Source organism: Falco rusticolus, chromosome 1 (genome assembly GCF_015220075.1).
Source record: "Falco rusticolus isolate bFalRus1 chromosome 1, bFalRus1.pri, whole genome shotgun sequence".
NCBI lineage: Eukaryota > Metazoa > Chordata > Aves > Falconiformes > Falconidae > Falco > Falco rusticolus.
The window spans coordinates 109,221,489-109,245,737 of NC_051187.1; the positions used below are offsets into that span (position 1 = coordinate 109,221,489).

Genomic DNA, 24,249 nt, shown 5'->3' on the forward strand with positions numbered 1-24,249 from the left:
GCATTGCACATGCTGATATTTCCTTTAGGCTTGTATTTCAATTTTTGCTAAATCAAGATCTCAATACACTTGTAATATTCCCTGCATAGTATGGATGTATCATATTATGATCTAAGTAGAATATAGTAACAGGGTAAATGATAATATAAAATATGAGTTAGCAGTACTCAGTACTTAGTTCATCTTTAAGTTCCCATACATTAATATGATAACGATTAATCACGGTAACGTGCTAAAACACTGACAAGGACTAAAGATAGTTTTGAATGACATTGTGTTAAACTCATTCGCTAAGCAATGCTGAGAACAGCTGCATAAAATCACAAAATATTCTGATGCCTACGGGGTTTTTTGTGAGTGGTTTTCTTGGTTTAACTTTGTGTTGGGTTTTCAGCTTGTTTGTGAGTTGGGTTTTTTGTTTTTTTCTTTTATTTGCTTTGATAACATAGCCAATTGAGTTCTTGATACAATGTGACCAGGTAAACCTAGGTTACAGCTATAACTGTTGGCTGCATGTTAAGCAAATGAATGTGAAATAGGAATAAACAAGACACTGGAGAAGAGGAGACTGAGAGGTGATCTTATCGCTCCCTACAACTACCTGAAAGGAGGTTGTAGGCAAGTGGGGATAGGTCTCTCCTCCCAAATAACTAGTGACAGGATGAGAGTAAAGGGCCTCAAGTTATGCCATGGGAGCTTTAGATTGGATATTAGGAGAAATTTCTTCACTGCAAGGGTGGTGAAGCATTGGAACAGTCTGCCCAGGGAGGCAGTGGAATCACCATCCCTGGAGGTGTTTAAATAACAGGTAGATGCAGTGCTTAGGGATGTGGTTGTGGCCTACAAACACTCCCTCCCAACTTGGTGTTGGCTGCAGACTCGCTGAGGGTGCACTCGATCCCCTCGCCCAGATCACAGACCCAGATCACACGAACCAGGACCGGCCCCAGCGCTGAGCCCTGGGGAACACCACGTGTGCCCGGCCGCCAGCTGGATGTGGCTCCATTCCCCACCCCCCTTTGGGCTCGGTCAGCCAGCCAGCCTTTTACCCAGCCCGGAGCGCACACGTACAGGCCGCGAGCAGCCGGTTTCCCCAGGAGATGCTGTGGGAAACAGTGTGAAAGGCTTTACTAAAGTCCAGGTAAACGCCCACAGCCTTTCCCTCATCAGCTAGGTGGGTCACCTTGTCACAGAAGATCAGGTTCATCAAGCAGGACCTGCCTTTCATACACCCCTGCTGGCTGGGCCTCATCCCCAGGTTGCCCTGCACATGCTGCATGATGGCGCTCAGGATGACCTGCTCCGTAACCTTCCCCAGCACCGAAGTCAGGCTGGCAGGCCTGTAGTGCCCCAGATCCCCCTGCCTGCCCTTTCTGTAGATGGGCGTCACATTTGCTAAATTCCAGTCTTCTGGGACCTCCCCGGTTAGCCAGGACTTCTGATAAATGATGGAAAGTGGCTTGTGAGCCACCAGCTCCCTCAGTACCCTCAGGTGGGTCCCATCCAGCCCCATAGACTTGTGCGTGCCTTAGTGGTGTAGCAGATCACTGACCATTTCCCCTTTGGTTATGGTGGCTTCATTCTGCTCCCCATCCCTGTCTTCCAGCTCAGGGGGCTGGGTACCCTGAGAACAACTGGTCTTACTATTAAGGACTTGGGTAAAGAAGACATTAAGTACCTCAGCCTTTTCCTTACCCTTTGTCACTATGTTTCCCCCCACATCCAGTAAAGGATGGAGATTCTCCTTAGCCCTCCTTTTGTTGCCAGTGTATTTCTAGAAACATTTTTTGGTTGTCTTTTATGGCAGTAGCCACATGAAGTTCTAGTTGTGCTTTGGCTCTTCTAACTTTCTCCCTGCACAATGTGTTTTGTTTCAATTATGTAGCTTGGGGCACTGGCCCCTGTGAAAGCAGAGGCAAGGCACTGGCACAAAGGATTAATTCTGATGCTTTTTTATTGCAGAGATAAAGTCCTGTAAGTTAGAGAAACAGGCTAGACTCATGAGAACAGGATAGTTTTCCTGCTGTTCTGTTGTGGTCAATACCTGGCATTTCTGCTGACTGAGTTTCAGTTTGGAAAAGTGTCTGAGTAATTTTATTTATGTTGTATTACTGCATATTTCTAGATACATTTATGGCAAATCAATAAAGGTATAAAAATGCCTGTCTTCAGTTTGAACCTGTTTGGTGTAAATTAGGGATTAAATGTTTTTGTAACATTGTCTCACCAGTTATCTACTGCAGTGAATTTGCTGGACTCATTAAACATTCTAGAGGACAAATTGTCTGTAAACTCACTCAAATTAATTCATGAACACTTAAACTACTAAAACTTGTTTTTTTCTATATATCTAGCTCTTAATTTAAAGTTATTTAAAGTTGAAGGATGATCACACAAGCTTTATTCCAGTAGGAAAGCAAGCTAAAACATTCAGTCTGCATGGCAATGATTGGTATCCTGCTTGGCAATGCCTACAAAGGCGCCAGTTTGCCCTGAGATGCTGCAGGACAGGAGCTGTCTCAGTTTGTCCAGCTTATGGTGCGTTAGCCTGCACCTACAAGTAGCCTTCGCTGGAATTGCAGTGGTTCAGTGTGGTATCTTTCAGCTGTGCTGTATTATCGTGCAGAAAGGATGCAAAACTACGCTCGTACATCTCACATAAGGGTTTGTTAGGAAAGAACAAATGGCAGCTGAAGACAGAGTTTGGAACAAGAAAACAGCAGTGATGGTTAGCCATACTTCAAGCATCTTGTGGTAACCAGTGTGGCGAGTTCTTTTTTGTGGTTGTAAATACCATGGAATAGTATTATATTACAGATCTTGTTATGATGTAGTTGGGCTCTGATAAAAGTGGAATTTTTCTTCACTGTGTTACTATTTTAAAAAGCTGTGGCTTAGTGTAGAGTTAAAACTCTCCTTTTAATCAAAATCATTAATGGTAGTCAGCTTAGGCCAGAAAAAGCAGAAGATCCTTTTACTATTAGCCTATGCTAAAAACAAAACAAATCCCCCAGACACCAAAAAACCAAAACAAACAGAAAAACCCCAAAACTAAAGAAAAGAAAACAAATAAAACAACTTGTGAAAATAGCAACTGGTTTGGCAACAATGCATTCTGGAAAATTGTTATTTAAGATGATATGCTATCTAGGTTAAAAATAGAATACTGGATTTTTTTTTTTAATTTAAAATATTTCTTGTGAGGTCAGGATCTGGTGTAAGATTTTTTTTCTTTTGTTTGTTTGTTTTAAGGCTACAACTTGTATATTGCTAGTTGAAGGTACTTAAATAAAACAAAATTTAAGCCTTTCTCTCTGCTGTGCCTTTTAGAACAGAGTATTGAGGACAAAGAGGATCAGGGGAGACATAGAATGGCTGATAAAAGATGTTTGTACTGACACAGAGAGGTAAAGGCAGGGAGGAAGTTCACTGTTATAGCCACTCTTACAAGTGCTTTAAAGGCTCATTTTATTTCAGAAATGTCATTTTCCTTTCCCTGTTTCTCACTATCATTCAAAAATTTCTGCCCAGCCAAACTTAAAACTCCCTGCCACTCTAAAGAATATGGAGTCTGTCATTATTCACGTATGCATTTGATTTCACACAAAAACCCAGAAACACGTCCTAAAAAAAAAGTTAGAAAGTTTGAAAAAAACCCAAGTGATAAAAAATACTGGGTGTTACAGAGAAATATATCAGTTTATTCAGCTGCTTATTTCTATGTTCCAAAATGTTTGGATTAAACAATGAAATAAAAAAAAAAAAAGCAAGCATTTGGCTATGCAAGCAAAATTGGATTTTGTTCCTTTGTTTCTGGGACAGTGAAACCCAGTTGTCCTTAACTTTTTTTTGTGTGTAGGAATTTGACCTAAACTATTTATGTTAGCTTTCAGTGGTGCTTTCAGTATGGGAATTACAGCCAGGAACCCAGGCTACTATTCCTGACTGAGTGGACATGTCATTTATTTTATTGATAAAATATTGATTTTATTATCTGTCAAATGTGTGTAGAAGAGCTCTTGAGGAGTTTTGTAAACCTGTTTTTTGTAAAACATCTAGCTTCTACTTTGCTTACCACACTGTACTTTTGGGGAGGGGGGGGGAGAGATCTAAAAGGTGCTTTTTATCATCAGGTTTTCTCCCTGTGGAGCATCACTGAACCTGTGTCATTGATTTTGCTGAAAAAGCAGTAAACAGTCGATTACCTAGGAGATACATGAATTATGCACATTATTGCAATGGTTTTATGTAGTGAATGGAACATAGGTTCTGTTCTGTAGTCTACACAAGGCTGAAAACCACGTCAAGCAAATTTCTCATCTCAGTTCAGGTGGGTTTTGTGGATAGTGGGTAATTTTTGTGTGGAACAGCTTCATGGCATTCACTGTATGTTGCCATAGCTCATGCTACCACTTTGAAAGGGAGAAGAGGAATCAATCAGCTGTCTCACAGCAGGATAATTCCCTCCAAGTGATGCCGGGTCAGTTGGATTTGAGTTGATTTGTCTTATATACAGCTTCGATGAGAGCTGGATTTGATACCAGAAATACTTAGGGACAGTCATATCTGATTCTCTGGGCATCTGCTCCTGTTTAGGAAGCAGGGCTCAAGCTTATTTATGATACAGAAAATTGGTGGTGTTCAGTGCATTTTTTCAGCTTGGCATTGAAAAGTAGACAGCAGAGCTGTCTGCTTATGCTTGTATTCTGGACACTTGGCCCTTGTGAGGTTCAAGAGAACAAGAAATCGTATCATTTCCAAATCTTTGGGAATTAGGAACAGAGAAAGAAGCAGTCTGTCTTAAAATGCTCTATCAAGGGAGTAATGACAATGATTCATGTGTAGGCCCAAAAGAATACCTCTTACTCTACCTGTGTCATCATGGCAGCAGCAGCTACTTGCCTCAGAGAAGGGCAGGTACCTCAGTGTACACAGCCCGTGGACAACACTGGGGTCACAGACTGCCAGCTGGGCCATCCAGTATACAATGTAGTAGTCATAGTAGACAGCTGCTTCAGAGGAAATGTACTTTAACTGAATTTTAAAGTATCTAGTTCAAATTCCAGTTGCAAGTTAGGGACAACAGCTTAAAGCTTTGTGCAGGCCAACCAACCAGGTTTTATACATTATTTTTTTTCCTAATTATTTACAGAAATTATTAATAGGTTGAGCTACTAGTCCATGTTATTTTCCAGGTAACTATGGAAAGGTTGTTATTGGCACTTCCTAGCTGGATTGTGGTGTAGAAATAACCAAATATGAGGGTAAATGACAAGATGAGGGTAGAATGAGGGGCAAAATGGCAAGAATATGATAAATATGAATGAATTAGGATTGGTGCATATTATTAGTAATGTTGGTAACACCTCAGCTGTCAGGTCTGTGTAATTAGCAGCAATAAAAGCAGATCTCAGTGATGGATGTTCTTATTACAGTTAACTGGAACCTTAAACTTCGTTCATTCTTTCATGTATTCACATCTATTATAAATTTGAACAGTAATTTCTAGAAATTCTCTATAGTTTATTTCTTAATTCATGTTTCAGTATTTCTTCAATTAGTCTTCTTTTCAGATAGTTTCTTTTGGACTGGATCTTATGAAGCGACCTGGAAACTGCACCTCTTCTGGCATATCATGTCTGTTCCTATTTGTAATAGTTTCTGTCTTTTTCTCATTGGCTGGATGCTTTCCTAAAATTGCCTGAAACACTGTTTTACAGAAAAACAGCTGTGATATTCATTGCCTTTCTAAGAAGAAAAATAATGATTTTACACATAGACTAGGGGAAAGGCTTTGAGGGAATTTATGAATTCCCTTTCTTTGTTCACCCTGGGACTGAAATGAAAGTATTCATGTGGTGGACTAGTGTTGTTCTGTGGATAAAAAGTTAATATGGATTTCTTCTCTCCCTGCCCCAATTTGGTAAACTGTTTTTGTATGACTTGAGCAAAATTTCTACACTTGACCTTGAGAAGAGGAAGAACATTGCAGCATTTACAAGGCGCTGATCAAGCTGCAGCCTGTCAACTGGTCAGTTTTGTCCTGTTCATTTTGCCATGTTTACATGCTGGAAATATCGCTGTATTCTTTTTCTGATGTATTTCCAGTTATCCTGTAAATGGCTAATTGGATTTTTGGGGTGTTGTTTTTTTGTTGGGTTTTTTTTGTGTGTGTGTTTTTGTTCTTCTTTTTTAAAAAACAAAAAAAAAAAGTCTTTTTAAAGAGATATAAACAACAGTGTCTATAATGTGTCTGGCAGTGTTGATTTAATGTTTTAGCTTGTGCAATCCTAAACTCTTTCTGTCAGATAGCGTAGCTTTGGAGTGAAAGGCTGTGACCAGACTGGCAGCTTTCAGATGGCACAAGCACCGCATAGACCTCTCCAGCAGATGATCAGGGTGTTTTTGGAGCAGGCTGTATGTGAGCATGTATTTTTTTAAATTTTGAGGCTTTAGACTTGGAAGTATGTTTAAAAGATATTATTAAATAAGCTAGTTGAAGAAAATGTTGGTAGAAGACTCATCACTACTAAAAGCGCTTTTAATGGAACAGAAACATTTGGTTGGGGGCAGGAAATAAAAGAAAATTGATCAAAGACTAAATATTTAAATTCAACTGTGTTTCCCTGTAGTCTAAGGAATATTTTTTTTAGGCTTTTTTGATTGAAAATTTGACTGTTAAGGTTTTCTTTCTAGTTTAGAAATATTTTTTAAAGTGTTGCATTTACTGCAGATTGGATAATGCAGTTCCAATGGCTCTGTTAGTAGTGTGGGAACTTAAGTATACTAGAAGGAGTCACAGTACATCAGGTTTGGGATGGTTGTCTGCTAGTGTTTAAGAAAAGTATTTGTTTATTTTATATATCCCTGTTTTTCATGTTTTTCATAATATCCATACCTGTTGAGAAGTCTAGGACATAGGAACTGAATAAGAGTAAAATTAGACAAGGTGCTGAGAGCTTCTGCCTAATTCAGGAAAGGTTTACGTTTGTAGTTAAAGTGTAAAAGCACTAGGAAGTGAATCCAGAAACCCTTACATTTGCTGGTCTGTTGCTCATTCAAATAGCAATTGCTTTCTTGTGGTATATATTCCTTGCCTGCTGCAAGAAAAGAGCTAAGTGTAATTGTGATTTTACAGGCCAACAGATGTTTCAGAAACAGAAAACTATTCCCAGTTGAGCCCTTGATAAAGGCTGCCACCCAAAAAACATGTTAAAACCCTGAAGCCTTAATCTAAAACTCTGGAGCCCTGGCATATGACTGAGTTCTACGTTTTTCATTCATGTTTACATTTCTAGTTTAGGAGGGTGAATGCCAGTGGAATTGTGTGAGGCAGGCTGTGTTATGCTTTATGAGCACAGGCCTCCACTGAAGCTAATGTGAAGCTGCACTGTCCTCATGGGAGTACTAGGAAGCATTTATGCCTTGGGCACACACTAAATCGCTTTTTTTTCCTAGAAAAAAAAGGGCGTGTGGGTTTATATGTCCCTTAAGAGCTTTCTCTTCTTTAGATGACCATATGCATTATGCACACATGTAAAGGGTGTGATTATTGTTACTGTTATTTAATACTCATCTGATAGTATGTAAGCATGAAGCTTTACAAAATGTGTAGCATCTGTACTCTCCAAGCTTGTAGTCTAACTGGGATGAGTATTAGGCAAATGGGCTAATGATTTATAGGGAGCAGAATTGATTAAATCCGTGTGAAGGGCTGGACAAAACAGAATATTTACACTGCTGGTTTTGTTGTAAGCCTAAAGAAAGCTTAGCATTATAGACATCAGAAGGTGTTACAGCTATGAGGAAGCTCTGGTATTTGGGTCACAGCTGAAGAAGCAGCCAAAACCATGAGAAAAGCAAGCTATGGACTGCAGCAGTTTTTAAAAAATACTTAAGAAGGTGCTAAATGGAAGAGTTTGAGAATCACTCTTGCACTTACATTTAAAATGGCAGTCAAAAGTAGGATAAGGTTGTGTTCTTGTACTTATTAAATTCTTTAGTAACTCACATAAAATACATGTTTATCCTGATCATGGCAATGTATGACTTTGTGGTGCTCATCTTGGATCTTGCAGTCCAAACTTTTCCAAAGTAATACGAAGATTTATCATTTGAGTTATTCTTTAGTCTTTCTCTCTCTCTTGCTTCTTGGCATTACTCACTGCAGAGTTCTGGTGGCAGACTTTCTCAAGGATCCTTAGCTTGTCCTTGCTAGGATTTACCATACCTTATAGTGGCAGCATTTTGGGGAGAGAAGTCCTCAATCCATCTGGTGTATCCAGGTAAATGAAACTTGTTCCTGTACTGTTCTTAACCCCATTGGCTTACTGGATCAGACACCGGTATTTGTTGCTGTTCACCCCTTGGCCCAGCTCTGAGGGGAGCTGCGACACAAGAAAGAATGCAGTTCTTGATGTCATTTCACGTTTGAATTCTCTTCAGTACCTGTGAAAATCTTGATTTCATGTGAGGTGTTTGACCTTGCGCGTTTCCGTAGATTTTGAAAGCCTTTTATTCCTGTCTCTGAACTCTCTGATTCTTCGGCAGGGTCAAGTATTTCTGAAAGCTTTTGACAGCTACCTGAGAGTAAGAGAGGCAGACAGTTAACTTGTTTGTCTAAAGTATCTGTGCTGTATCTATGCCTTAATGCACTTACAGCATTTCTCTCTAACCGTGGGGATGTCTGTGTTCTTAAATGGTGCTGTGTGCCTCTGCCTGGCAGAATCAATTCCAAATTGCTGTTTACCTGTAACAAGGAATCTTTCCCTACGGTCAGAAAGATGTATGAGCAAGTGTCTCTGTGTCCTGGTGGCAATGAGGAGGGAGCCATTATGAAACAGCCTGTTTCACCTTCCATTTTCTCTTTTCCCAAACTGTCCAGAAAATTGCCCAGTTTGCCTCTTTGGATCCTTTTTTCTTACAAAAGCACTAGGAGAAGCTCATCTTTGGTTAAAAGGAGCATGCTGAGAGGGCAACTGTGCCCTTACACCTTCAGCTGAGTTTGCAGTGATGTGGAGAAGAGTTTTTTACATTGTTACTGGAATCTTAATATGCTGCCTTCCATTTCAGTACTGTAGAAACTTTTATGCTGCTGTATTAGTTCACTTCCATGAATCTCTTTCTTCCTCTCTCTTTGGTTGTTTTAATGAATGGCTTATGAAAAATTGTGTTTAATTTTTTCCATTTGGAATAGATGACACACTTCTGAACAGATAGTGTCTGATATAAAAGGTTAATTCCCAAATCCCTCAATTCATTGAATCCTTTTCCACTGAGTGAAGTAGGACCAAACATCTTTATGCTCTGTCCGTATGCTGTTGTGTATTTCTAAGGATACGATGTGGTGATCTGGTGTGCTGGAAACTCAGAGAGAGAAAAAACAAATTATTTCAGAAAGTGAAATTGGGAAATGTAACTGGAAAAATAGCTCTCCAATTGCAACTAGAGAAAGAACATGATGGCCCATGATAATATAATGTCTTTCATGCTGTAATGTTTTTATTTACTATAAAAAAGATAACAACTACAGTAAAAGTATTTTGCATGAAAGTTATCTTTTTTCAGTTGCTGTCAACGTTTTAACTTCACCCAAGTTGTTTTGTGCCACTGGGCACAAGAAAGTAGCCTGAATTTGTCACATGTGATTCCTGCTGGCCATTTCACACTTGGGAAGAGAACCAAAGCTAGGCTATTTTCATACACAGTTCTGTGTGTGCTGCATCATGGTTCTCTGGAGTCCCTGCTCATTGAAATAAACTGCTGGGCCCTCTGCGGGGTCAGTGTTTTGTGGGGTAATATTTGAAGTGAGCCAGCTTTATCTCCCAGGCCAATGGAGACTGGCCGTGGGATTCAAGAAAGTCCACTTTTGTCCCCATTATCTCTTGTCCCTGTTCCTTTATTTAATCTGTGACAGCCTGTTAGAAATGCAAGAACCTTGGAAAAGAGAGATATTCTAAATACACCTTCTGAAATGACAGAGGCTTGAAAAAGCTGTTGTACATACAACAGAGATGCAAAGTTTCTGTTGCAGCAAATCCAGAACATGGGAGTGTTCTGGCTGTCCTGTTTGTATCTGCCTCTCCTGGTCTCCCACAGAAGATTCACAGGTAAATATAAGAATCCATAAATAACCGTACAGGACATTACATGCACAGTGGGCCTCAAACAGGAGGACCCTAATTGAAGTCCTGAACCAGAATATCATATTTGCTGTAACCATTAGCTATTATAAACCTGGATAGCCTTGCTTTTCATAAAGGCTCAATTTCCTCTATTAAATTCCTAGCCTTGTTGCACTTTCTGCAATGATACATCAATTCCTTGATCTAAAAAGAAATGTACACGAAGAAGTGTTTCTACTTACCATCTTTGAACTCCCCACCCTCTGACTTTATCAAAGTATTTTTTTTCCAGTGCTACAGAACAAAGAAAATAGCAAAAAAATTTAATTTACTTTCTTGTGTCAGTTAACCTTTCAGTTTTAACGTGACGTTCCTTTTTTTATTTGTATACAAGAACTAACAAGAACATGACTTGGTTTTAATCACTCCTTACCTGTCCAGTCTGAGTTCACAAAACTGTAATTTTTTTTCTAATGTGCTGTCATCTGTATAACAGGTAGCTAACAATAATCTTCATGATTCTGTTTGCATTAATCAGCTACTGTATTTCTGGTTTTGCTTATGGAAAAAAAAAAGACACTTGCAGCAACATCACTCAGCAGCAGTAGATACGCTTTCTTTAAATAATTCTCGTTGTTTGTCAGACCCTAGAACTGTAATTGTATTCACTAGGTATATAATTATCATTATTATTCCTTGTAGGAATGGATTTTTATTTCGTTTTCTGTTATTTTTGGTCTAGCTGCTAAATATAGTAAGGTAAGTTCTTTTGCAAATCATGTGTCAGGCATCCGGAAGTTGGGCATCAGTGAAAGTATAGGTGCTGCACTTTCAGTTTTTATGTAGTTATGGGCTTGGTTAATGTAAGAACTTTGTGGCCAAATCTGATGTTATACTTAAGGAGAAGTGTCTGCTTGGAGAAAGGAGAACAAGCCTACATGGGATTAGTAGAACATAGTGATTATCGTATCAGTGTACATGTGCTACATATAACACATGCAGACAGCCATGGAAGCCAAAGAAGAAAACATTGTGTAGTTGTGTGCTCTGCTTGTAGCCTGAAAATTGTTCTGTATTAGTATTTTATTTAGCACATAGCAAATAATCTTTTTGCAAACTTTTTACCCAGCACTAACTACATCTAGATTGGAGCAAGTTAACACCTGGTTTTGCTGGGTTTATACCCTGTCTCACTTGAAGAGAGTCTTGGTTTCTTTAGCCTTTGTGCAGTAGCATGACATACGTTCCAAACAGCAGCAGTGTAAGTAAATGGATATAGGCCAGCAGCAAACATGCTGTTCCTTCCGGTCTCCCATCATATTAGATGTAATTATAGATTATCAGAAACACAAGGCCTCTTCTTACTCCATTAAGATTTTTTTCTCATATATTTAGAGTTTTAATCGATACAACCCAGAAAGCATCAAAACATTTTCTGTGTTTTCTTAAACAAGATGCAGCTGCTATTGGGTATTAACAGTTTGCAGTGATTTTGCAATAAATCCTACTTGCATCCCTGAGATGACTTGTTCAGGTAGTGTTTTTCTTGTGGGAGTAATTAAAATACACAAATGTAAAAGGTTAGGAGGGGCAAAAGCTTTTCAGAAGGGAAGGAATCTGGATTTTAGTTGTTTGAGAAATAAACTGTTTTGTAGCTGCAGAATTTACGGTGTAATCTGCTCATGGCCACAGGCTTGTACTCCAGAACTAAGCTTCTTACATTTTTTTTAGAATAATAGTGGGTTTAGTTGTGTAGCTACTGCATTAATGTGCAAATACAAACCAAGCAGGGTTTGAGCATCCTGACTTGGCAAACAACTAAAGCAACTCTTTGCTTTGAGCAGAGAGGTTGGATAATAAATTTCTCAAGGTCCCTTCTAATGTGAGTGATTCTGTGATTCTGTTCGTGAATAACTGTGAGGTGTAAATTGGCCACCACAGTTCAGTGGCCAATTATACATTTTTTTTTTAAGTTATGATGAAAAATACAGACATTTCATTTAAGCAGGTTATTCCATAGTCCTAAACAGCTTTTCATACTTTCATCATCAAACTTTGATATAGGAAACATGAACATTGGTGGAGTGTAATATAACTTTTCATCAAATAAGTAAAGGCATGGCTAAATTTTATTTTGTTTGCATAATTTGTTCCTCTTAAGTCACCAAAACCATGATTTTTTCCTCTAAATTGTATGAAACTGAGATAGAAATTCCTATTTACTCTACCATAGTAACACAAAACTATGAATCCTGAAAACTATATATCCTGAAAACTATATATCCTGAAACAGGATATATAGGATCTAAGTGCCCTGATCTTTCGTATGTTTCTCCCTAAGTCAGAGTTTAGCTTTTGACTAGAGTATTAATTCTTTTTACATGAACCCTTCATTAATGGGGGGTTAACTTGCATAACAGAGCAGCGTATTAAGAAGGAGATAAAATAGCATACAGTTCAATGTATTAGTAATTAATTCCAAACTGTTACAGCTTAGAATATATAATTTAGTGAATTCTATTAATTTTATTGATATGGCTTGATGCAGACAGTAATTGAGTATTTTTCTCTATGCATTCTATAGAATATATGTCATTCGCACCAGTCATACAGTGCCAGGGCCATCTGTGTTGAAGGGAAATTTAACTGAAATTGAATTAGGTACGAAGGCTGTGCTCTGGCTTGGGAGTGTGTTAAAAATAGTTTTGTTGAGATTCGTTACATATACCTTCAAGCAGTTTTACCACTGACGTTTATCTGTGAAACAGGTTTTTATTGTTGTGTTGTTTGTTTGTTGAATAGAGGAAAGCAAATTTCTGAGAGGGCAGAATTTTTCATTCAGCTGTGCTGAGATGGTTACCTCATTTTTTTGTGTTTGGCTTGGTTTGTGAGTTTTTTTCCCCCAGAAAGGGAAAGCAGATTAAAACCAAATGTCAGAATTGAAAAAATGCAGAGGAAAAAAGAAATAAATCTTGCTTTTACCATTGTGGTAAAGGTTTTTATCTTATGGTAAGCAAGTAGTGTTTTACTGTACTCAGGTCTTTCCAGTTCTTCATTCTTTAGTGACGATAGTAGCCATGGTCTTGTACACTTATCACTGCATGTTCATTCTGTGCACATTCAGAGCTGCTTCCAACATCAAAGTCTAATTTAATGCCTCTAAGATGTTACTGGATTTTATTTTGCCTTTCAATTTGCATCAGAAAATTAAGATACTCAGCTACAAATGAAAAGGTGGTATGAGAGATTATGACGAGATCATCATAAACTTTGACTAGCTAATCTGCTGCAGCATCTCACAGAACCACGTTCTTTCTTTCATAGCACCTGTTCATAAAAGTAAGTATTACTTAGATAGGTAGCATCTTGGACTGTTAAAACTTGGACATTTACACCAGGTATTGTTTAAGTGTGGAAAACAGACTCATAACAATTGACTTGAGAATACACGGGGAGCTGGTGGCAAGGCCAGACTTGGAGCTTATTTGTTCCTGTCTTCAGCACGTGAGCTGTGATCATTAGGAAAACCTGCTTATATCAATCCCCTATCTTTTCAGCTTGTATGCTTTTTTCCTTTTCATGTATATTTCCTTTGAAAGCCTTTTCAGTGCTGTTCCTAAATTCTTTCTTTACCACTCTCCTTTATTTTCCAGCAGCTGAATTTTAGAGCTGCTTGCATGATTCTTATGAATTTTTACATGCCATCACTTCTCATCCCAGTGGAAGATGATCTGTTTCTGCTGGGATTTAACCTTAATAATTACCCTGTTCACACCATTGCTTTCCTCACTTATTCCAAAAATAATTAAAATAAGAGCATAAACACAACAGCAAATTTCAGTTCATATTTATCCTCTGTCAGGTCTTGAAGCTTCTTGCCGAGCAGTGAGTCTCATTGAAGCTGGTGTTGAAAATGCCCTGTTGTTGTAGTGCTCTAAATTAGATGTGAAAAAAAAAAAAAAATCAAGTTCTAGAAAAGTTGCTGATAAATCTGAAGGTCTGGTCTTTGAAGCCCAATTTAATAGTATATTTGGACATACATTCCAATCATAATTGGCAGTGATTATATGAAAAATTTGAGCAAATTGCATCCCTTCTTTCTTGATCCAGCATGTTAAAGAAGACAGAGCCCACATACAAAGTTCCATAGGAGTCTGGGGATCAGAAATTACCATTCTCTCGTGGTATCCTTTCTCGTACTATGTGACTTTGGTGAGGTCTTCATTTTTTGTACGTTCAGAATACAAAGATGTTAAATGGAAAGATGCAGTATACTGACAATATTCTGCAACTTCTTTATTTTTCTCCTTGTTTATGCAGAGCAGAATAGCCAAATTTCAGTAAAGGAAAGTTATAGTTACAGAAGTGAGAGCATTACTCAGAGCTTCAGAGAACTGATAAGCTGCTGTGATAAGAGTATGTATTTTCAAATTAAGGAGAGAGGAATTCCAGGACTGGATATGCATGAAATGATTCAAACACATCTTCAAAACAGGAAGCATTAATAATTCATAAATGTTAATCTTTGAACATTAGTGTTTTTCAAGAAGGTTTTATAGTGACAGCTGAGTTGATAAATTGCCCCCTCTCACTGAAGTGGGACAGGATTTTTTTTTGTTTGTTTTTAATAACTTTAAATGATTATGCTATTTCATTAATTCTTTTCATGCTCTGAATCTTTCTGTTCTTGAATGAAATATAATGAGGCAGAAATAAATACTTTAATTAGCCTTTTGCAGCACGAGTATAGAACTATGTGTCTGTGAAGACAGGGAGCAGCATGGCACTGTACCAGTTGTGCACATGATGTATTTGGGTGGAAATACCAGATAAGCATAAATGCCGGATTTGGCTCTTGATATGAATATATATAGTTTCCCCTTATTATTGAGATTATTGCACTTGATGGGACTGGGAATAGATTATAACATGTTACTGGGAGATGTCCTGTGATTCTGTTAAAACCTTCCAGTTTGCAGCCATACTGTGCCAGGTTTAAATCTAGTGATGTTTTAGATACAAATAGTGCTGTCTATGATCTCTTCAGCTGCCATTTGATTTCTGTTGAAACGGGAACTTGTGCTTTTTAATAATTTTTTTTCACACAAGGTTATTTATTAAATTAGGATGTGAAGGATTTGTTTCAAGTTTGTTTTGTGTGGGACATGTAAACACCTCTCTGAGTACAGCCTTAGGCGTGTGGGAGGTGAATAGCACTGGGGCTGGTTTGGGACTTGATTGATTTAAACTGCAGCAACTGTTTTAAAACACTATTTTAAATATATGTCAAACAGCTGCTGGAGCTTTGCACATCAAGAACCTTGTTTCAGCCCTGGATTGGTGTGTCTGACATAGCTGATTTTGCTGGGGAGTGAGGTGAAGAGTCCTGCCTGATGAAGAAAGCAGTTTCACAGCAGGGCAGCTGGCTCCTTCGTCTCTCTGAATTAAGAAGTTATATGGAACTTTCCTGAGGCTCCACATTTGTCTTCTGTGTTGTCACAAAAAAGCCTTAAGTATGTTTTGACAGGCCAAGGCAATATCTGTGGGGCATGAGGGATTTGCCTGTTGATTAGGAGACATAGAGATGAGAAACCATCGTGGAGATACTTTCTGAAAAGAAAGTCACTGTGATGTTTTCTCCGGACAAGAGAGCTTGTTACGTGGCAGCTTAGAGGCAGGGTGGTGGGTGCAAGTGCTGAGACTCTTTTTGGACTAGTACAGCAACAGTTCAGACTCCTCAAGCTCCAAGTTTGCATCTGTTGGGCATACGGCAAACATAGGATCTCCATCCATGATCCAGAAACCAATTACATGAACAACAGTACAGCCTGGGAAGGAAAACAAGGCTCCCAAGGCCAAAAGACTGGTTGCCAAACTGCCTAGACATTCACTGGGTACCAGCATCGTATAGCTTTGAGGGTGAGGAAAGAATTCAAGGACAAGCAGAAAGATTTAGTGCAAAAGGCTATATTTGAAAACTACAGTTACTCTTGGTTTTCTAGTCTGCTTTGTCTACTGTCATTGCACAGTTTCCTCTCTGCTCTCAGTAATTATCCAGTAGTATTGATTTAATCGTTTCAGTATTCAAACAGCTGTTTGAATAATAATGACATAATCCTCCTGACTCCTTAACCTTAAAGGTAAGCATTATTAAAAATAAACGATCCTTCTCTAGAAAAACACTGATTTGGTAGCAGCACTGAGGGGAAAGGGAAGTTCACGCCTGAAACTGGGGTATGGCATTAGCCCACGTTCTGTTTGGAAGAGTAGCTGCTGATAAGGGAGGAGGAGTGGAGTGAAGAAGAGGATGGTGAAGCAGCAGGCCACGCAGAGGTCAAGCCTCAGTGGTATTTTCACAGTCCCAGGCAGCAGTTCACTTGGGTCTATGCCACTGGACAGCTCAGAGGATTTTCAGTATTATCTTACTCTTGCCTTCATGTCTACTTTCCTCCTCCTTTTTTTAGTACCTCCTGGTTTTGTCTTACCTGAAAGTAGATCACGTTATTTGCTGCTGAGACTTGTATGTTTTTACAGTTTCAGGCATACAGATGTCTTAATCATGATGAAAATTTAAGATCCAGTTATGGTGTTGGTGTTTCATAGACAGGGTTTTTGTCCCTGTGATGCTGCTGTGATCTCTGGCTTCCCAGCACAAGGTGTTCTGTTGCATCAGCACTGTTCTGTTCTCCCAGTTCTTCCCACCCTGGGTGATTGTGCTCAAGGTTGAAAAGATAAAGCGACAGGAGCAGGGTAAAGAAGTATTGGATGCTTATGCTCCCACCTAAAGCTCACATCCCTAGTGAGTGAGGCCGTTTGTCACTAGCTTCTTGTTTTCTGACTACTTTATGTTTTGGCACAATTATTTCAGCATCAGGCCAGTTCTCTGTTTGCCTTACATTGACACTTCTTCAATGTCTCTAGTGATGCAGTGTCAGCTAGCACCGGAGGAGGTATGATCAAGGGTATTTACCCAGTTGAGTGTGAACGTATTTTTTGCGTGAAGAAATTAGAATTTGCATACATGTGTGATTACTTAGAGCACTGAAGGGAATCTCATGAATTCACTATATGAAGGCACGCACTACATAAAACACGAACTCAAATCTGTTTTGCCATGGGTATACAGTCTTACAAACCTCTGTGCTACAGAAAGGTATTCTCATTCCTGGTGTGCAACTGGAGGATCTCAGATCTCTAGTGATTCATTTGATGTATCTCATGTACAGAGGAATGAGTATTGATCTCAGCCATTAAAACATATCATATTCTGTTATTTTATAAGCAGTAACTACATATAAGGACAACATAATAAATTATAAAATGTATTCCAGTTCATAAAATTCACCAGCCTATTGCTCTGCCCAGGGTGACTATTAACAGTTACAGTCACTCCTGTGGAAAGCTGAGGAGCTGTGTATGACTAGTAATGCATATATAATACAAAGTGTGTCTTCTCAGTAGCTTGTCACAGAAAATTTAGTGAGAAACCAAATTTCCCCAATTCACTTCCTTTCCTTTTTTCACTTTCCACTATTAGACTGTCTTGAATGTGGTATGTTATGACTAATGACATTTCAGTCATTGATTATTATAGCAATATAATGAATCCAACCAATAGCATTTCATAGTGTATATATCTGCAGCATGAGAGTAATTATCTGCTGGCTTTCCAGAGATCACTGGCAATATGACTAATGTTAAAAGCTTTTTAAATATCTTTCTTTCTCTTTCTCATTTTAATATAAACCCTCTGTGGAGTGTGAGGCTCTGGTAATGACTCATTGGGCAACGAGGCAGCAATTGCAGACACTGTAATGTGATGCAGAAAAGGTCATACACTTGCTTTCATAACAGGATTATTCATTCATTCATTAAAAATTAAACACATGTGGGAGCATGTGATGCTTTCAAGTTGGCAAGTATTGAATACTTTCTTGTAGTTTCTTGAGTCCTGATCACTTTGCGTGAGATGAAGTTACTCCAAATTAAGTCTTTTCTTACTTAGTGGCATTTGCCCATGTAGTTAGTTAATTGTTCCTGTTGAAGACAAGTACCATAAGAAGGCACACAGTGTTTCAGAATCATGGCTATATCTTAATGGAGTTGTGGTTACAGGTGGTTTTTGGTTTTTTTTAAGTCTTTGCAGTGAGTTTATATTTAGAAGAAGAACATGTTTTTCTATACTTTCTATCTCCTTCTACCTAAAAGTTGCTGTTTTTTTAATTCTACTGTTAAAAGTTTTGGTAGGTTTTGGGTTTTTTTTGAAGCAGGGTCATGCCAAAGAATCAATGCGCTCCAAAGTTTTGTGACATAGCTGCCTGTTTCAGCCTGATAACATTACTGTGGGTTTTTTCCATTGACATCCCATGCTAGAATGCAGCTTGGAAAGTATTGGTTAGTCAGAGCTGTATTTAATACTATAGAATTAAGTTAAAACAGCTGTCATAGGGTACATAGGGAGGCCTGTTTGGTCTAGTGTATGGTTCCCTTGACCAATATCTGATGCCTGTGAAAAAATCTAAAAATAGGGTGAGCATATAGTGGCAGACTGTGACTCAGGGTTATCTGGAGTCAGAGGTGATATTTTTGAGGTTAATAGCCTTCAGCAGATTCCTCCTTATGTGAATTTGCTTAATCATAGTAGGACTTACGTTGACTTCTGACACTCAGAGCAATGTGAGGCAGGGAGTTTCACAGTCTGACAAAACAGTGTGTGAAGAATTCTCGCTCCTATTGCTGATTTTGAATCTGTTGTTTGAGACCTTAATTTGATGACACAAGCTTCTTTAAAAACAAAACAAAACAAAATAAAAAACCAACAACAAAAAAACAGGGAAGGGTGTTTTCACTTTTCAGTACGCCACTCATTTTATGGATCTCCAGTGTATCTCCACTCAGCTCTTTTCTAGGCTAAAAAAAATGCTCAGTGTGTGCAGCTGTTTCATGTAAGGCACCTGTATGTGCTTGGGTCCCTTCTTACCAGCCTTTTCTGTAACTTTTCTAGTTGTTTAAAATGTTTAGAGAAGAACCAGAACTACATGTAATATTTATAAAATGGTTGTGTCATGAATTTATACAGTGATGTAATCAGTCTTTCCATTTCTATAACTTTCCTAGTGATTGTCAGCTTAGGACTTCTTTTTTCCCCATAGTAACTGTCTCCCATTCCCACATTGTTTAGAATGTCATTGACCCAATTTTTATTTTTGTTGATGTAGGAATATGCAAGTGACATGATAAACTTTGAAGTATGTCATCAGTTACTGTAAAATTTTGCAGATGTAACCAAGTCATATTTGAGGCCATAACCTTGACAAGCATCGGAAAGAATTTAGAGCCTATTTACAGTTCAGTGTTCTAACCGTTATCTGCTGTTCACAGCCTTGGTAGCAACTCAGGTTGATTTTGTAATCCACGTGTAGATAGAGCTGCATTGTACTTGCACATCAGGGGACATACAAGAGTTCTATGTTTACTTTTCTTTAATTGCAGGTATTTATGAGCCGCCATTTCTTGTATTATTGTGGTGAACCTACTCTGGATGTGAAGATTGCCTTTTGTCAGGTGTGTGTTCCTTACAGGTAAAACAAGGTACAGTATATACTTGTACTTCATTTTTGCAATTCATGCCATAATAAAATAAAAAACAGAAGTGAATTTCAGCAGCTTACTGCAAGTAACTGGTTATAAGAATGAAAGTAAATATAAAAAAATAGAAAAATGCATCACGAAAATAACTTTTCTATTTATTTTGAAGTTTATTTTGTAGTTTACTCTTAATGATAGTTAATTTTGTTCTGCTAAAATGTCAGTTATGTTTTGAGATTTCTTTTTAGGTAAAAATAATAGCAGATTTTGCAAACAGAAAAAATTGGCTGTACTTCCAATAAACTTAATGATGAATTACACAACATAACTGTATGTACACCGATGCTTTCACAGAAATATGCAAATTGAAACTATTTTATCTTAGTCTCTGGTTTTGTGAGACAGAGCCTTTTACATTGTAGCCTGTGACTGCAATGTTCTGTCCCTTAACCTAACTTTCCTAGAAGTGAAGGGAGGGTAATTGCAGGAGCAAAATCACGGACTCAACAACATATCAATGTGATCCTAGTTGAAGCCACTTTACTTAAGTTTCTGCAAACTTTTATACAATATTAATATTCATACACACATCACACCTTAATTCTATTGGTTACATACACTGTTCACACGCTGCTATACAGATACTAATTGGTTAAAAGCATACAAGCTGTTAGTCTCATCATTAAAATTGTTGACATTCTTGTGGTCATCAGTTCCCAGTTCAGCTCTTGTTTTCTGCCTGCTTAACTGCCAAAGATCCTGTTTTCTTCGTTCTGGGTGTCTTTCTCACACGACCGTGCGGCCTTGCTGAGCAGATAAAACTTTCAATCATATCAAGCTGTTAAAGCAAGAGCGACTTTCGATAGGCCAGGTGTCCCTTTTCTTCCAAATACATTGCCACGGGTAATTAAAATTGTGTGGGGTTTGTCTCGTGTCCAGTTGAACACCATGTGCTATGTAGGTTCTGGAGGCTTGAGACTGCACCATAGCCAATTCTGTATTTCTAAATTACCCTTTAAATTGTTTGGTCACAGTGCTTGGAAGTCTACAAGGCTGGAACTGACTTTGTGATATGAAGAAAAAAGCACATTGATTTGTCCAGTTTTTGGTTCTCTTGGTTAGATTAAGTTAGTTAGTGTGTGTGTATGTGTATATATATATATGTCACAAATCTCTGTGCATGTTTTCCCATCCTGGATGAAAGATTACTTTTTTGTTCACTTCTGAACAGTGTTTTATGTTTGAATTCTGTTTCTTCATAGTTCTTTTGTTGAGGTGGGACACCAGTAATCTAACTAGCTGGAGGGGCATTAGGGAAATTCTTCATTTTTTGAGGGATGAGAACAATACTACATTTTTAGAAATGGGGTTATGGTAATTTTTTTTTTCCCTTTATGTTACTTATGGGGTCCAAGTAACTGAAAGTAAAATTCTAAAAAAGAAAGGGCTTTTACTTGTATGTAAGCATTTGACACAGAACAGTGACAGGTGTTGGGAGGTTTATTGTGTGCTTTTTAACTTAGGAGTATTAAATATTTGTTCTGCTGAGAAGGTTGGCTTTGCATTTTTAAATCATCAGCTCTAGGATGGATCTTGGCTATTCAGTTTGATAATCTGTTTTAACTGTCTTTTCTGTCCTTTTATATCTCTTGTTCTTCATGTGCATATGTTTTAGTTGTTCCACTGTTTTTGAGAGAAGAAAGGATTTATCAAACATAGTATTTTTGTAATTTTTTAACAGGGTTCACTTGCAAAAAAAATTACAAAATTCTGAAAAAGAAATTTTAAAAAGATCTGTATAGAAAAGATGTTATTAATGAAAAAAAATACTTTCACTGTGCAGAAGACAGTTTTTTGCATAGTTCTGCTGGCCAGCTTTCCTCTCCTTTTACTTAGACCCAAGCTGAGCTGTAAAGAAACATTTCTATTTTACATGTGCAGAGGAAGGGTACTCTTAATCACTTCCTTGGATGTTCAGTGCTCCTTTAGTCTTGGCATCAATCAGTGCATGACCACATATAGCCAATGCTTCCTGTCACTGCACTCTGGGTTCTTGATTTAGTGGAAACGTGCCACTGTAATTATTTCTTTACTGTTAACCTGACTTCATAAAAAGTGTTCAGAGGCATGTACAGAACCAAATGTACTTACAGTGTTTTTGTTGAAGTATATATATATATGATGAAGTAAACAGTGTTTTGGATTAATTTTTATCACTGAATGAAACTGATTCATGTTTAATGCCTACAGCAGGTAACCAAAGAGAAGTCATGCAATAAATACTTGCAAGAGGTACTATCCTGACATTGCATAAACAGGGTTCTATCCTTCAAGCATTTATTGCACAAATAACTTTTCAAGGTCTTCAGATTTATTGTCCTGAGGATAAAAGCTGGTTCAGGCTTCATGTTAATTTATTCTCTCCGTAAAAATAGACCCTGATCCAAATAACAATAAACCACATAGTTATCATTAAGTACAAAAAAATTGCATTAAGACCTTAGCTGTTGTGGATTCATTTGTGTTGCACAGGGTGGGATGTGAGTTGTATCTGTATCCAGGTAATAATTGGTCCAAGCATCCAGATCTTTATTTAGAGACTATTCAACAGTCTCCAGATAGTAATATTGTTTATTTCATGTGCATTCATCATGCTCATGTGGAAATCAAATGCCCTATGATTTACTATTCATTCTTATGCTCTAAGTGTAAAGTTCCTTTATACCATTGGGAAACTTCTACCTGCTGAATTAGTAAATCTAAGATGTTCAGGAACTACTGTAAACAAAAGATGCTGATGTGACATCAGAATGGTTATCATCAGCAAGAGGTAGATACTGCCACTCAAATCTTGAGGTGTCTGCAACTAACAAGAATTCCAGCAGTATCTAGACAAGAGACCATGAAAATGCAGTTTCCAGTGAACATAATTCAACTCCATTTTTAAATGTAGCTCAACAGATGCAAAAATTATTTCTACTATATAAGGATGCAACAGATAACAGAAAAGGTCACTTTGTGGTACAGTTTGATCCTGCCCTGTTGATCTGTTAAGATCAGAGCCTCTAGTGATGGTATACTGGAATATACAATTTATCCAGTGGGCTACTGCAATTTTGTGACTTACGTTTACCACATAGAATAGAAGTCCTGCTCCCGTTTGGAATTTGTGTATCACTGTGGACTTTCTACAAAATATAGAGTTGTACTGTAGTGTCTTGTATAAAGGTACCATGTTGAGAAGTACTCCAATGATTGTTAGTAGTGTGGACACATTTTTCTTGTAATAAATATTTTGTGGCAATTTCTCTCTAATGGCCCAAAAGGCATAGCTTTATGTGCTATCAAAGAAAGTGACATATACCTAATTATAGGCTGTTCCTCTTGACACAGAGCTTATGTCGTTGAGCATACTAGTTTTATATGATGAAATGCTAATTCAGCAGGAATAGAGTCTTGAAGATTTCCAGCTTAAGGAAAAAAGAAAAGCCCTTCCTGAGAAATACTCAGTAGTGTAAGCGCAGTAAATATGCCTTCCCTCCCCCCACCCCTTCCTGCCCCCCGTTTGCAGTATAAAAATATCTGTCTGGCATTACTGTACATTGCTAGCCAAATCATATTCCGAAACAGCCATCTTTTTTAAGGCTGAGGAAAAGGACATAATAGAAAGGTAAGACAAGAAGAATTCTTTTTTAGGCTTATAGAATTTAATTAGGCTTCTGTAAGGCTATCACCAAGTTTTATCTGTTTTATCTTCAATAAGAAGTCTCAAAATGTGTAGGGTCCTACACATTTGAATAGGTCATTAAGCTTTAAATGCCGAATAATAGCTAACAGTACCTAAAGGATACTTACTACTTCATCCATGTTTTCCTTCATTTAGGTTTTCAATATTTTTTTAATCAACATCAAGATGTGTATAGCCTGTCAATATTTTCAAGTTTTCTAAACTGTAGCTGCATAGGATACCTTTATTTAGAATACAATTTTATGATTTTTATACTTACAGTAGTAGTACTGAATTTTCTAGTCTTTGAAAAACATGTCTTTATTATAGAATTTGTATGTTATAGTATTTCCATAGTGCTGCAGCAATTCATTTTTTAACAGAAAAGCAGAACATTGGATTACCAAAATGAGATAGCAGGGACCTGGCCATGCACATTGAGAAAACTTCTAATGTGAATCAGGAATGTAAATTCACATGCTGTTTCTTCGGTGCAGCATCATCCCTTGTCTTTACTGACCAGTTTAATTTCACGTCCCAGATAGAGCATGTTAGCATTTTTGCATACTGAAATTGGAACTGGTGCTGCACTGATGCCACTGAAAGAAAACCTTACACTGAAATTGTAGTTTGCATGTCAAGGGTATTTTTGCAAATTTCTACTCAATTCCTGCTTTTAAAAAAACCCAAACCAAATAGTTTTTAAAAGCTTTAATTTCTCTGTAACATCTTTTTCCCCTGAATTCTGCTAACTTGCTTTATTTCAACAGTTATGCTAACCTGTCTTGAACAAAACACGTTCATTGATGC

The 24,249-nt window shown here is 37.8% G+C and overlaps 1 protein-coding gene and 1 long non-coding RNA gene across 10 annotated transcripts in view; one reads left to right on the top strand and one right to left on the bottom strand.

Annotated features, from left to right (window-relative positions):
- MAPK10 (mitogen-activated protein kinase 10) overlaps window positions 1-24,249 on the top strand; it is a 169,223-nt gene that overhangs the window by 59,941 nt on the left and 85,033 nt on the right. For 6 of the 9 annotated variants that reach the window (XM_037395556.1, XM_037395588.1, XM_037395573.1 and 3 more), the window contains one exon: window positions 19,617-19,688. The exons of 1 other annotated variant lie outside the window; for it this stretch is intronic. In XM_037395556.1, the coding sequence (XP_037251453.1) occupies window positions 19,623-19,688 (66 nt within the window). In that variant the 5' untranslated portion in view covers window positions 19,617-19,622. Of the gene's footprint in view, window positions 1-19,616; window positions 19,716-24,249 lie in introns of all 9 variants that reach the window. 2 more of the 9 variants (XM_037395597.1, XM_037395606.1) reach the window with 1 other exon arrangement.
- LOC119151564 lies at window positions 574-23,854 on the bottom strand. Its single transcript, XR_005105460.1, has 4 exons — window positions 23,844-23,854; window positions 10,526-10,535; window positions 4,411-4,412; window positions 574-650 (listed from the first exon to the last, which is right to left on the bottom strand). It is a non-coding gene; the product is annotated as an uncharacterized LOC119151564 (long non-coding RNA).